The 14358-nt window shown below is 37.6% G+C and overlaps 1 protein-coding gene across 29 annotated transcripts in view; it reads right to left on the bottom strand.

The window, feature by feature from the left end:
* The window catches only part of ROBO2 (roundabout guidance receptor 2), a 1427252-nt gene that overhangs the window by 92339 nt on the left and 1320555 nt on the right, over positions 1 to 14358 (bottom strand). For all 29 annotated transcript variants that reach the window (XM_070071923.1, XM_070071922.1, XM_051859424.2 and 26 more), the window contains 5 exons: positions 12883 to 13088; positions 7014 to 7095; positions 5705 to 5867; positions 3948 to 4114; positions 729 to 850 (listed from right to left, as the gene is read on the bottom strand). In XM_070071923.1, coding sequence (XP_069928024.1) covers positions 729 to 850; positions 3948 to 4114; positions 5705 to 5867; positions 7014 to 7095; positions 12883 to 13088 — 740 coding nt within the window. The remainder of the gene's footprint in view (positions 1 to 728; positions 851 to 3947; positions 4115 to 5704; positions 5868 to 7013; positions 7096 to 12882; positions 13089 to 14358) is intronic.

Raw genomic sequence — 14358 nt, 5'->3', positions numbered from 1 at the left:
TATACAAAGACTAGTACACGTATGTTCATGGCGCATCATTCATAAAAGCACAAAACAAAAATAATTTGAAGGTCCTTCAATTAATAAGACAATTAAGCAGAATGTGCTATATCTATACAATGGGATTTTGTTTGATAATATAAAGGAACATATTACTAAGACATGCAACAATATGGATGGACCTAAAAATATTATGCTGGATGAAAGAAGCCAGACACAAAAGATCACATGTTACATGGTTCTATTCATAGGAAAGTTCTGGAACCGGAGGATATATCGGAGCTAGAAAAGACTCTTGGCTGCAAAGGGCTAAGGTAAAGGGAAGGAGATATTGAGTGCTAATGCCATGGAATTTCATTTTAGGATGATGAAATATTCTAAAGTTAGGTGTTGGTAATGACTGCAAAACTCTCTAACTACACTAAGAATACTGAGTGGTGCTCTTTCACTATGGGATATTAATTATATATCAATAAAGCTGTTAGCAAATTCAGAAAACAAAACATGTCACGTTTATATCACAACATATTTTTATTTTACTCTTATTACTCCATTTTCTCTTTGGCTATAGAATGTCTTTCCTTATTGTCTTTGACTACTAGTTTATTTTAAATGAAGAGATTTTTCATTATTAGTTTTGGTATGTTTATTTAGCTTTGACTTGTTATTGTTTCATTTTCCTTAAAGAATAGAAGAGAACCCCATTAACGTGGCCGTGGAAAGCTTACCGTCCACGTGACTTGAACAGTGGTTGGGGTCAACACAACTGGAGTATGAAGACGAACAATGACATCTCCTAGTTCTTTCTGGACTTGCCTGTGATCTACTCCTTGTGCTGGAGGACTGATGTCTGTAGGGAGAGAAGACAACTGTTTTTATTTTTAAAAAACACACATTAAAATCCCAACCTATTGTATATAAGTGAATATTATTCCAAAAGCGCTAATTTTAAGGGAGAAACTAAAACCTTCTTGTGACAAAAAGCATTTACACACATGTAAATGTGCTTAAATAATGATAGGATATAACTGGGAAATAATATCTATTTTTTGCTAAAAATATACCAATATAAGGTTTCTAATGTATCATATTCATTCTAATACAGACACATTGTTGTTGGAGATCATTTATTTTCTGACTGAAGAATAAAGTTTGTAAAATAAGACTGCTCTGGAAGGATCAGCTTTCTACAGATGGTGGTGGATTGAAGGATTTTCCCCGCAAGTAAAGTGGGACATATCTGAAAACTGCCATTGAGGAATTTGTTTAATCCCCTGTCTCAATTAACAACATATTTTTTTTCCCTGCCAACTCCTTGACCTATTTCAGCCTGGGAGCACAGAAAGGAAAGGAATTAGAGCATTGAGGATATGAGTTGTATCATTAAAGGTAACCAGAGCAGTGAAGAGAAGGGAAGAAACTTCAGAGATCACACAACCATCGTGGACCCGAAGTGATAAAATGGATCAAGTGCTGAATTTTGAGCAGGACTCCAACATCGGGCAGAAGATCAGGCAGCTGCTTTTCCGGGTAGTAGAGTAGGGAAGCTAGAGAAGGCTGTGATGTTCGGAGTGATAGACCTTCTGCCATCTATTTTCCTGTCTCCTTCCACACCACTCACCTACACACTACTCAACTGCCCATACAATGGTTTATAATACATGTGTCCATTAAGAAAACAGTGAGAGATTATATACAGCTAAATATATCAAATTAGTATCAAACACTGAATTTCACACATACTCAAATTCACATCTTTAACTGGTATACTTCAATGTTAAGATGATGCGTTCTGTTCTCCAGCTACATTATTTAAAGAAGTCCCATTTAAAATCATTGGTTTTCTTTATCTTGTTTTCTCCTATTTTGTCAAACCACAATGCAACACTTCTGCTAGGTATTTTTAAGTGTATATTTCAGTTTCCACTTAGACTGGGTGTATTAATATAAATTGGAATATAAATAATTGGAACATAAACTTAGATTGTTTCCTTTTAGCTCCCTTTTTCTCTTACATAAGATAAACAGCAAAGTGAAGTTTTACTTAATGTACAATATTTAAAAAGTTCCTTTATGTGAATAATATTAAACTTTGTTTATATATAAGAGATTAACTGTGATGTTCATGATATAAGATCTTAAGAAAATAAATAAATCCTCAATTCTGTAATAATTAATACCTGTGAAAAAATAAGAGCTCATAAAGTAAAATATTCTTCAGAAAGAAATGTTTTGCAGAATGCAAAGCTTTTGAAAACATGGTGTCAAAAACTGATTCTGACAGACACAGAACATGAGCTTTTCTATTAAATATCTGTTAAGAGAACATAAGTCTTTTGCTGTATATAGTCTCTCAGCTGGAACAAGCAAGTTCACAAACAACTTTTCATTAATCTTTTTTGACCTTTTCACCGAGAGTTATTTTATGAGTCAAGATTTAGTACTGGCATAGTTATTGAATGATTAGGAAGGTCGGCTGGCTTTAATCGCATCCAAAGTATTCCCTTTTACTTCAGAGCTACACACAAAACTCACTTCTATCCATACAGGTACTATCTGATCTAGGTATTATAATTTCCTAACTTAAAATCACCCACTTCTCTCATTTCAAGTTCAATAATTTCAGTTACTCATTCAATGCAGGCACACTAAAAGCAGTTGCAACTAGGCAAAGTAAAATAGAGTTTCAGGTCTTCACATTTCTTGTTGTGCTTTTCTTTCTCCCAAGACAGGTTCTTTACCTACAGGCCCTTTATCATCATGGAAAATTAATCACATTACTGCTTCCAGAACAATAGCATAATGGCAGTCCCTCCTCCCTTGACTGTCATCATGTCAGCAATGTTGCAAAGTCACGTGGTGACTTTATTTCTCTTGATTCCTTTAAGGCACCCTTCTCCGTTATAATAGCACGTTAGTTACTATCATTGAACCACATTGTAATTATAATAATATTTTATGGCTGTATGGTGCTTTTCACAGTATAAAAATACTACTTTCAATTATATCTTGTTCAAAGACTTTTACAAATAAGAAATAATTAACCCTTTCCCAAGAACTCCGTAGGAAGTAGGTTGTAACAAATTACACAGGCACTATTTCTTTTATTAATTCCTGTCACCTACTAGTAGGAAAGGAAGCTATAATGTAACATCATCATAGTTTATCATTAAACCTCAGATTTTAGTGATTTCTCATTTTGAAAGGACAAGTTGCTACAGATGAGATTAATAAATCTTCCATTTTTCAATAATACATTAATATTTTGGGTTTTTAATATATGACTCAAAAGAATAGCATGCCTCAGGAAGAAAACTTGATTTACTGCATTATGAAATAAATCACTCCTTTAAACACTTGATTTAACAAAATACATTGTAAACCACATTGTTAAACTTGAACCCTGGCATCCCTGGGAGGGGATGACGACAACATCTGGGCCCAAAGCCAGAACTTGTGGCTTGTAGCCTGCAGATCTGTGTTTCCAGCAGTTTCAGGTGGTGTAGGTGGTGCCTACCCAGGTAGTTCTCTTAAGGACCAGGGTGCTGTGAACACAGATTTGCTGAACTGGAAGTTATCCGGATAACCCTGAGCATCTACCTATTAAAGATCACTGTTGGCTTTTGTAAAACAATCATTTCAAAGGAAGGTGAAACATGTTTCCTGCCTTCGAAATATAATGAAGGATTACCTAAGTTTAAATTAAATTAATTTACTCTAAATTCATTAATTTAGTTTAAAAATGCTATTGTTGAATAGACTACACCCTAAAACACGGCATGCCTGAACAATGTGAACAGCAAGTTTCTCCTTCACTGGATAAAGTGTACTGAATCAGAAAAAGCAATCAATATGCATTTACATTTCCTCATGCAATCCTCTTATTCTTAAGCATCTATTTGATGCCTCCTTCTAGAGCCAGTCAAGTTTGCAGCAATTGAAATTACCTTGGGTGCGGACAGGATCTGACATAGGACTTGGGTCACTGAGACCTTGGGGGTTGATTGCTCTGACCATGAACAAGTAGATTGTATTAGGGCGCAGTCCTCTCACAGTATAGAGGGTGGTCTTTACGTGGTTGGCCACTGTCTGCCAGCTGTTGCTCACGGATTGGCTGAAACATGAGCAGAGCGTTCATTTAAAGAACAGTCAGAAAGATATTAGAAATGGAGTTGGGTATCAATGACAAAGGTTAATGGCTGAAAATTAAACACATACACACACAACACTTGGAGTGTTCAGCCCAATAAATGAAACATCTGGATGATTTCAGTTTATTCAACAACAAAGCCGAGCCCACCTAACGGAAGTGCCATGCACAACAAAATTAAACTCAGCCCAGGAGATGTGACAGCCCTTTGCTAATGCAGAGCAGCCCACTAAATGAATACCTGTAAAAGGAACAGAGGCCAAGATCACAACATCAAGTTTATACAGTAAGTATGGTCCTCATAAATGTATATATATACCTTGAAAAGAATTAACCTGTAGAAAGAATAAATGGACTACAGAGTAAATTATGCCAATACATTTTCCTGTTACAAGGTGTGTTTTCTTTTGCATCAATTCCACATGCAATATTACAATAGAGCCTTCTAAAACTACATATCTGTAAAAGAAGAAAGGAAGCATGTAATGAATATTTTCCCTTGGTTACATTTTTAATAAAATTGTACATTACACAGTATTGTGATTTCTCATCTCAGAATAGTGAAATATCTCTGAATTAGTGTGTGTGTGGACCCCTTTACTGCCAGCCACAGATGGATGCCATTTTAGGACACTTTGTCTAAAGTCAAATGCTACTTTCGCTCAGAATGTGGAGCAAATGTGATTTTCTGGGCTGTTTATTTCTCAGATGTCCTGAAGTATCAAAGCATAAAAATATAGAAACACAGAATTTTGAAATTTGAAAGCTATGTTTCTGTCATTACCTTAAATATAGATAGAAGTCTAAAATGAAAGTGATCATTTGTCCTAATATTTCCAAAGGTCAGTGGCTCCCCCTCCAAATTTTATAATATCAAATAGAAACCCATGAAAACTGAGTGTGAAAATATTATTCCTATTTGTGTAACTTTATCAAATTGCCATAAGATACTCTCTCTAACGATACCTGAAATTCATGGTCCAAATCTTTGAATCAATGACAATTATTCCAACTAACACATGGGAGGATCTTTTCCTACCGGGTACTGGAAGCACATGGGATAAATTTCCTAACTGGTTTTCAGTTTTGTCTCAGACAGAGGCAAGAGATATATTTAAATATATAGCATATAACCATTGGAATCATTTTAAGTTCTGCTCTAATTGTTAGGAATATTCTAGAGTCCCCTGCTTCAGTAAACATCACAAAACTTCAAAATACTTGTGTCTAATTAAATAGTTTTCAGCCTATTTCTAAAGCCCAGATTTCTATCTTAGATCCTTTCAATGACCAAGAAAAAGAGAGGAGCTAAATGATTATGTCTTGAATTAGATCTCCACAGACTTAGGCATGGATAAAACATATTTAATCTTACTAAGTTATTAATAAAAAATCAAAGTCTGTTCTTGATTAAAGCCATCTATAAAATATAAATTTGTGTAGTGCACTGATTGGACATGTCCTTAAAATAAAAAATAGCATAGCTTAGGTGGGATTTTACTATATAGAAGCTAAAGCAAAAACCCAATGGAGAAAAAAGGAATTGTCTCATACCTGAAAGCCTCAATGATATATGCACTTGCTGGAAGGGTTCCAGGGGTACCTGGTTGCCAGGATAAGGTGACACTGTTCTTAGTAACATCAGTGACCTGTGGTTTGGATGGTGGCCCTGGCAGGTCATTCAAATCATAATTTTTACTGATTGTTGCTCCAGATTCTACAGAGGAAAAACAGGAAAAAAAAAACTTTATTCCTGATCTCATATGTTGACAATGATGATTAAAAGAAGGAAACAAAGAGTCTGTTAAAAGAACATGAATTACACAGTGAACAATTTGTCTTATGCATTCGAAGTATACAAATGAATATTTGCCTCACCAACATGTTAATATACGTAAACTTTACTGCTACTTCTGATAACTGCAATTGCTTACATTAGAGGAAATTAAATAGCAAGGTTATCAAGAATGAATTAATAAAATCCACAAACTTGGCCACTGTTGTGGCATAACTGGGAGAGCTTCCACCTGCAACACCACCATCCCACACGGGCGGGCTACAGTTTGTGTCCTAGCTGCTCCACTGCTGGTCCAGCTCCTTGCTAATGGTCTGAGGAAAGTAGCTGAAGAGGGGGCAAGTAGTTGGGTCCCTGCCACCCACTTGGAAGACCTGAATGAAGTTCCTGGCTCCTGATTTCAACTTGGCTCAGCCCGAGCCATTGTGGCTATCTGGGGAGTGAAACAGTGGATGGAAAATCTCTCTCTCTTTTCTCTCTCTCTCTGTAAGTCTGTAACTCTGACTTTCAAATACATAAACCCCCCAAAAAATATATAAAATCCACAAATTCATTTCTATGTGCCAACTGGTACAGTTATTAAGTGTGGCACTGACTGTCAGGACTTAGATTTACATTAAGTGAATTTAAAACCCTTAATTTGTTATTTGATAATGTGCTATCACTAAAGGGAGTTCAAGATTTCTGCTGTTAAGATAATCGATACAGGGCCAACTATATGGTGCAGTGTGTTAAACTACCACCTGTGGCGCTGGCATTCCATATCAGAGTGCCAGTTTGTGTCCAGCTCCCTGCTAATGCTCCTGGGAAAGCAGTGGAGGACAACCTCAGCCTCTGGGCCCCTGCTGCCCACGTGAGAGACAAGGACAGAGTTCCAGGCTCCTGGGTCTTACCTGTTCTGGAGCCTGGCAACTGTAACCATCTGAGGAATAAAACAGTGGATACAAGATCTCCGCCCTTCCTTCTGTGTGTCTCCCTCTTTCTGTCACCCTTCCTTTCAAATATGTAAAACAAATTAAAAAACAAACAAGAGAATTGACAAGGAAAGACAATTCTCAAAGAACTCACCAGTCACATCCAGCACTGCACTCCAGGAAGTCTCTCCACTTGAACTTGTAGCCACACAGGTGTAAGTGCCAGTATCTGAATTCTAGAAAACAACAAAGAGAATTATTTTAATCAATTTGTAGAAAAAGTATTCACTCTCAACCAGGTAATAATTAATTTCATAAAATGTGAGTTATCATTGTTTGAATTATGCATTAAAACCAATCATATGTAAACATAAAATGTTAAAATAAATGCAGATAATTCTATTAATAAGATTAACTCAAGAGTGTTTAAAAATGCACTTCTACAATTGAATGTTACTTGTTTGATAAGCTCTAGTTGTCTCCTTCCCCATGGGAATACTCTGATCTCTTAATTGCCGTTTTTTTAAAGCTTTTATTTATTTATTTGTGAGGCAGAGTTGCAGACAGAGAGGTGGAAACACAGAAGGGTCTTCCTTCCGCTGGTTTGCTCCCCAAATGGCTGCAACAGCCAGAGTTGTGTTCTCATGAATGGGAAGAGCCAGGCGCTTCTTCCGGGTCTCCCACATGGATGCAGGGGCCTGAGCACTGGGGCCATCTTCTACCGCTTTCTTAGGCCATTAGCAGGGAACTGGATTGGAAACGGAGCAGCTAGAACATGAATGGGCACTCACATGGGATGCGGGTGCTGCAAGTGGAGGCTTAGCCTTTTACGCTGGTCCCTTCTTAACCACAATTTATGCTGGGGCTTTACTAAGTGAGGTTAGATACAGATATTCCAGTTTATTCAGAATCCTATCAACTTATAGAAAATCATCAATGCAGTCATTTCTGTCTCAAACTGTATTTGAATAAATAAAATGTATCTAGTAGCAAGTAAGTATGAGATAACAGGGAGGGGCACAGTTCCTCTCTTTTTTGAAAGATGCGAAGAAAAGTGAAGAAAGAAATTTTTTTTGAAAAAAAGAAAAATTAAAGTTTTGCTATAAAATCTGTCATTCATTTACATATAAGTTGCAGCAGCGTGACAATGAATGAAATCAAATTATATCATTAAAAGAAAACACATGTTATCTAGTCACTGAAATTTTCAGCTGAAAGGAACTGTAAAAATTATCTAATACATAAACTTTTATTCATACTTAGAAGTTGCCATTTTACCAGCCACTTCAAATGTTTTTGTTATTCAGTGAAATGTGGCAAAACCTTTTAGAGTTGATAATACCATTAACAGTACTATTTTGCAAATATCAAAGGCAAAAACTTTCATGATTAGACCTGGATAGTACTCAAAGAGTATTTTTCACTTTATGTTTCTGTGTGGGAGCAAACTGTTGAAATCTTTATTTAATGTATGCTAAACTGATCTTCTGTATTTAAAGAGAATCGAAAATGAATCATGATGTGAATGGAAGGGGAGAGGGAGTGGGAAAGTGGAGGGTTGCGGGTGGGAGGGACGTTATGGGGGGGAAGCCATTGTAATCCATAAGCTGTACTTTGGAAATTTATATTCATTAAATAAAAGTTAAAAAAAAAGCCCCAAGATGAGTAAAAGATACAACCCCCAAAATCTCACACACAGCAGACAATATTCATCACATTAATTTAGGGGCGAAGGCAAAGTGAGACAGGGAGGAGACAATGATCAGCAAAAAAAGACAAAGGGAGAAGACATAGAATTAAAATTCTGTGATGTACATGAGTCTAATTGTTAGTGAAATATGGGAGTTCACGGAAGATTCTATCTGCTCCGTTCAAAACGTAAGTGCATCGACGACTCCTGCTTTCACAATTGATTCTCAGGTAAATTATTTGTGCTCAGATGTTACTGCCTTTCCACCATTTTAATTGATTTTAATGTCATTATGTATTTTACCTTAAGTCTCAAATGGCTCAGGCCCATCATTCTTGGCCATTTTATCTTGGCACAATTGTCTTCTATTTCACAGAGGGAAGATGGGAATGGCTATTGTAGAAAAAGCCATTCTTTCAAATGCGGCTGTGCACACATTATAGTCATTAAAAATCTTTGCATTTAAGAAGCATCACTCACAAACTAAATATAATGAGCCCAGGTTGGATTCTAATGGGATGTTCATTTGAATACGGTCCTCAAAAGAGTAAAAGAATTTGCATTTTATTATAGCTGTTGAACTAAAATGTAGCACTTGTTATTACATGCAAACGCTAAAAGAAGAGTGGGTAGGTAATGCTTCTTAACTGTATCTCCTTGTCATTGTATGGAGATACAAGTCTGACATTAGCGGTGGTAGGTGTGTTTTAATGAGTATTGCAATATTCCACGTCTCATAAGATACAGATTCAGTTACCAATTAGCTGGACTATGAGAACACAGTATATACATCAAGTTATTTTTTTTCCCCTTGCATTAAACACTGAAAAAGAAATAGTGGGACACAAAGGAATGCGACCTTCAGAAAATCTCTCTTGGCTGTATGAGTGATTGCTGGAAAATCCATTTTTATCTCCCATTGGAGACAATCCTCTTACAGAAAAAGAACAACATTTTCATTTTGGACTTCACCAAAAGTGGTATTAAAAGTCTAAATATCACTGTTCAAATGCACTGTCGTATCACTGTCATTATTACCACATTCCTTTTCATCTCTTTGGCTTTAAAGAATGTCTCTTCTGGGTCCCAATGCCTCGCCATCTTTCCCTTTCGTCCAAAACTAATGGTATAAAAAGAGATCAATGTCTGGCACACTCTGTCATCTGCTATTTTGCTCATGCTGTTGGCGGCAGAAAGGCCCCCAGGGGCTGGCATATTACAGAGACCACTCAGAAGCCTGTCACAGGGCTCGAAGTTTCTTAGACATCAACAAGTACCCATGTTCGATTGCTTCTTTCCAACACTACTAGAGATCTTGACTATTCAAGTACACCCTTTAACTCTACAACACAGAGAAAACACATTAACCTGCATGGCCCATGTCTGCCTTCAGCCCAGAGAGAGAGAGAGAGGGTACAGTATTTACACAAAGACAGTTGGCATGAATGTTTTAATAACTTCCATTTTGTTCAAAGAAGGCTAACAATTAATTTACAATCAATAAAATGACAGGCTCAGCACAGCAGTATATTTTTCTTTTAATTGAACTTGGCATCTTGTTTTTTTCTACTTGGAGCAATAGTAAATACTTGTGTCTCAAAGTTAAATTATGTATGTTATAATAAATGAAGCATTTATTACTATATATGTGTGTGTGAGTGGCTGCAAAAATGGAAGCATTTTTCTTTTTGGCATATGTAACTGTATGAAATAAACAACCAGATTAACATGTAATTGCAAATATATTCCTCCTAAGAGAAGAACTCTCCAAATTTTGATCATTCGAAAATATGTCATAAAATATTTTTACTTTCCTCTGTGGCTTCTGAATGAGAAAATTAAACAATACTATTTTATGTTGATTTGCTTCATCTTAGTCCCCAATTTCTACCTGGACACCAGATTCCAATAGGGTTCTTGCACAGAGTAATTTTCAATAAATTTTTCTTCATACACTATGACATCAGCTGCCTTAGTTATGGCTTGGATGCCCAGACTTATGATCTAATTAATATACTCTCCTGCTTTATTATAGCATTTGATGTCTGAGGTTGGGAGATAGGGAGATTTGCCATCCTTAGTTAAATGAGTTGAAAAAACAAATAGGGCCCAGTGCTGTGGCACAGCAGGTAAAGCCACCACCTGCAGTGCTGGCATACCATATGGGCACTGGTTCGAGTCCCGGCTGCTCAACTTCTGATTCAGCTCTCTGTGATGGCCTGGGAAAGCAGTGGAAGATGGCCAAAGTCCTTGAGCCCCTGCACCTATGTGGGAGATCCAGAAGAAGCTCCAGGCTCCTGGCTTTGGATTGGCCATTGTGGCCAACTGGGGAGTGAACCAACGGATGGAAGACCTCTCTCTTTCTCTCCCTCTCTCTCTCTGCCTCTGCCTCTCTATAACTCTGCCTTTCAAATAAATAAATAAATATAAAAAAAAAAAAAGAAAGAAGAAACAAATAGAGGACAAGCTGTCCTCATGTTCACCCAGTCCTAGCATTTACACTTCATGGAATCCACCTCAAACGTGAATGTGACATGTTGATTGGCAGCTGGTGAACGGAATGTTTTCTGAGTGTCAGATTGTCACATTTGTAAGTTTGTTACACAGCACTGTAGTGCCCACCTTGCTGGAAGACACTTTGTTCTGACTTGAGAAAGCAGCCAATAGTTTAGTGAAGAACCACATGGAAAAGGACTAAAGACAGCCTCCAGGAAACAGTCCTCAAAAAGCCGACGCTGTTAGTTCAGTAGCCAAATGAAATGAATGCTGTGACACTCCTGTTGCCTGGAAGCAATCAATCACCAGCCATTCTTCAGATAACGCCACACCCTAAGGGCCACCTGGTTGCTGCTAGTGAGAAGAACCACCGAGTCGCACACAGGCTTCCAGCTCACAGAAAATCTGAGACAATGGATGTTGCTTTAACTTGTTATATTTTCGCTAACATTGTTATATAGTGTATACATAACTAATACAATATTCAGAAGTAGACATTTTATTTTGCATGGCTCCTGAGCCATGTCCAACTGGTTAAGTTTCCAGGAATAGTCATTATCATGTAAATTTCAGTTAAAAGAAAACTCATGGCTTGTTCTTGTTTACAGATTGAATTTTTTTTTTTTTTTTTTTTTTTTGACAGGCAGAGTGGACAGTGAGAGAGAGAGACAGAGAGAAAGGTCTTCTTTTTGCCGTTGGTTCACCCTCCAATGGCCACTGCCGTGGCTGGTGCACCGCGCTGATCTGAAGGCAGGAGCCAGGTGCTTCTCCTGGTCTCCCATGGGGTGCAGGGCCCAAGGACTTGGGCCATTCTCCACTGCACTCCCTGGCCACAGCAGAGAGCTGGCCTGGAAGAGGGGCAACCGGGACAGAATCCAGCACCCTGACCGGGACTAGAACCCGGTGTGCCAGCGCCGCAAGGTGGATGATTAGCCTAGTGAGCCACGGCGCCGGCCCAGATTGAAATTTAAACTCCAAGGCCGGCGCCGTGGCTCAATAGGCTAATCCTCCACCTTGCGGCGCCGGCACACCGGGTTCTAGTCCCGGCCGGGGCGCCGGATTCTGTCCCGGTTGCCCCTCTTCCAGGCCAGCTCTCTGCTATGGCCAGGGAGTGCAGTGGAGGATGGCCCAGGTGCTTGGGCCCTGCACCCCATGGGAGACCAGGAAAAAGCACCTGGATCCTGGCTCCTGCCATCGGATCAGCGCGGTGCGCCGGCTGCAGCGGCGGCCATTGGAGGGTGAACCAACGGCAAAAGGAAGACCTTTCTCTCTCTGTCTCTCTCTCTCTCACTGTCCACTCTGCCTGTCAAAAAAAAAAAAAAAAAAAAAAAAAAAAAGAAATTTAAACTCCATTGCAATTTAATCTAAAATCTAAGTTTTTCCACCGACAAGGCAAAACTGTCTCCTGTATACTCAGGCTCATCTCTTATTTATTTTTTTCACAAAAATGCTTGGCCAAGCCAATTTACTGATATTTTCCTACACTCTTTGTTAATGAGAATAAATTGGAAACATTTGACACTTTTAAATTATCTTAAACACCCTGTTACTATCATAACTTCATGTATTGGAGACTGCTGGTTTCATTGGCTGCTTACATATGGAGTAGATGCAGGAGTAGGAAGTTTCCAGGTCTGTCATGGATTTATGAGTTACCTAAGTCCAATGACCTTCCCTCTAATTTCAATGCATCATTTTAAAACTATGAAAAATATTTCCTGGTATAAAATGTATAGCAATCATGCTGGAATGTAAGATTTTCAGTTCACCCCAGTTTTTCCCTAGGGTAATACTTAGGTTAAGATGAAGACCCAAATAGAAACTGTATATTACTTACCCGTAAATTCTTAATCTGCAGCGTTCCTTGCTCTTGTATGGTCGCTCTTGGATCTCTACCCAGAAAAGTGAATCCCTCCTTTAACCAGCTAATTACAGGAAGAGGATCACCAGTGGCTTTACATTTCAGTAATGCTGTACCATCTACTGCTAGTGTCTGATTGGCTGGGCCTTGTAGAATTATGGGTGGAGGTCGATCTGTCAAAACTAAAGGACAAAGATATTTTCAGGATATTTTAACTTCTATGAAATCCAGTAGCTTTGAGATATGAAACTGAAAGTAAGGTAAAACCCACACACATACTACTTACAACTTATCCCTGCATATTCTGTGCCTATCATATACTGATATGATCATATGATATGATGATATTGATCATTTACTCACACTACACATCATCTGTATACGCTATCTAAGGCCATATTGTTGTTTATTGCTTATTCCGTATTACTGATAATTAAAATGATATTGGCATAAATTCTAACATTTTTGGAAAATAATCATATTAAAAGCTTAACTTTATTAAAATGAAAACTAAAATACAGATAACTTACGGCAAACTGTCATAAAATGCTCATTTTCTTTCATGTGCATATTTGTGAAAGCCTGTGCAGCATCATATGCATAGACTCAACTTTCACTTTTACTTTTATTATAAATATATATACAATTTCACCCTTCACAACACCAGTTATGTGCTGTGTTTATACAATCTAAACTATTTCTGTTGATGTTAACAAACTAGATAATGAAGAATTTATGTCTAAACTCATGATATTGAGTTTTCAAATTACAGTCATATCACTTGAATATGTGTATCTAACAAGTGCCTATAACTGATAAAGAAAAGCAGTCCAGTTAGACAGTGTTTATAGTATGACAAAAATAGATTTTACATGCAAACTCTTTGTTTACCTATATATTCATTCTGGGTAATATTTCCATAATTTCATAAGCTTTTGGTTCAGTGTGCTCTTTGTTTACGAAATACTGTTTTGTAACAGTATCTTCAGTACCTTCAGAAGTATTTAATAATGATTTAAGAAGCACACCAGAATGTACAGCATAATTAAAAAAGGTTGACAGAAATATGGAGTAAGTTGGAGGTGAGACTTCATCTAGAACTCATTAAAAGACCATCTGAGAATGAAATTTACATATCCAGGTCCAAGGAAGATTATCTTAGAAAATATTCTATAAAATTCATCACAGACCTCGGTTAATTATCCAAAATATGCCATTTACTATATGCATGCGTAGTTAATATATTACACAAATAATATAATGTGTAACACATAAAAGCATATATATTTCTCAGAAAGGAAAACACATACAATGGTTTTTAATTACTGTTAAATAATTGTGATAAGAATAGCCGGCACCGCGGCCCACTAGGCTAATCCTCCGCCTTGCGGCACTGGCACACCGGGTTCTAGTCCCGGTCGGGGCGCCGGATTCTGTCCCAGTTGCCCCTTT

Source organism: Oryctolagus cuniculus, chromosome 4 (genome assembly GCF_964237555.1).
Source record: "Oryctolagus cuniculus chromosome 4, mOryCun1.1, whole genome shotgun sequence".
NCBI lineage: Eukaryota > Metazoa > Chordata > Mammalia > Lagomorpha > Leporidae > Oryctolagus > Oryctolagus cuniculus.
Note: the sequence above shows the minus strand (reverse complement) of the source record. Positions and strands in the feature narration are given on the sequence as shown.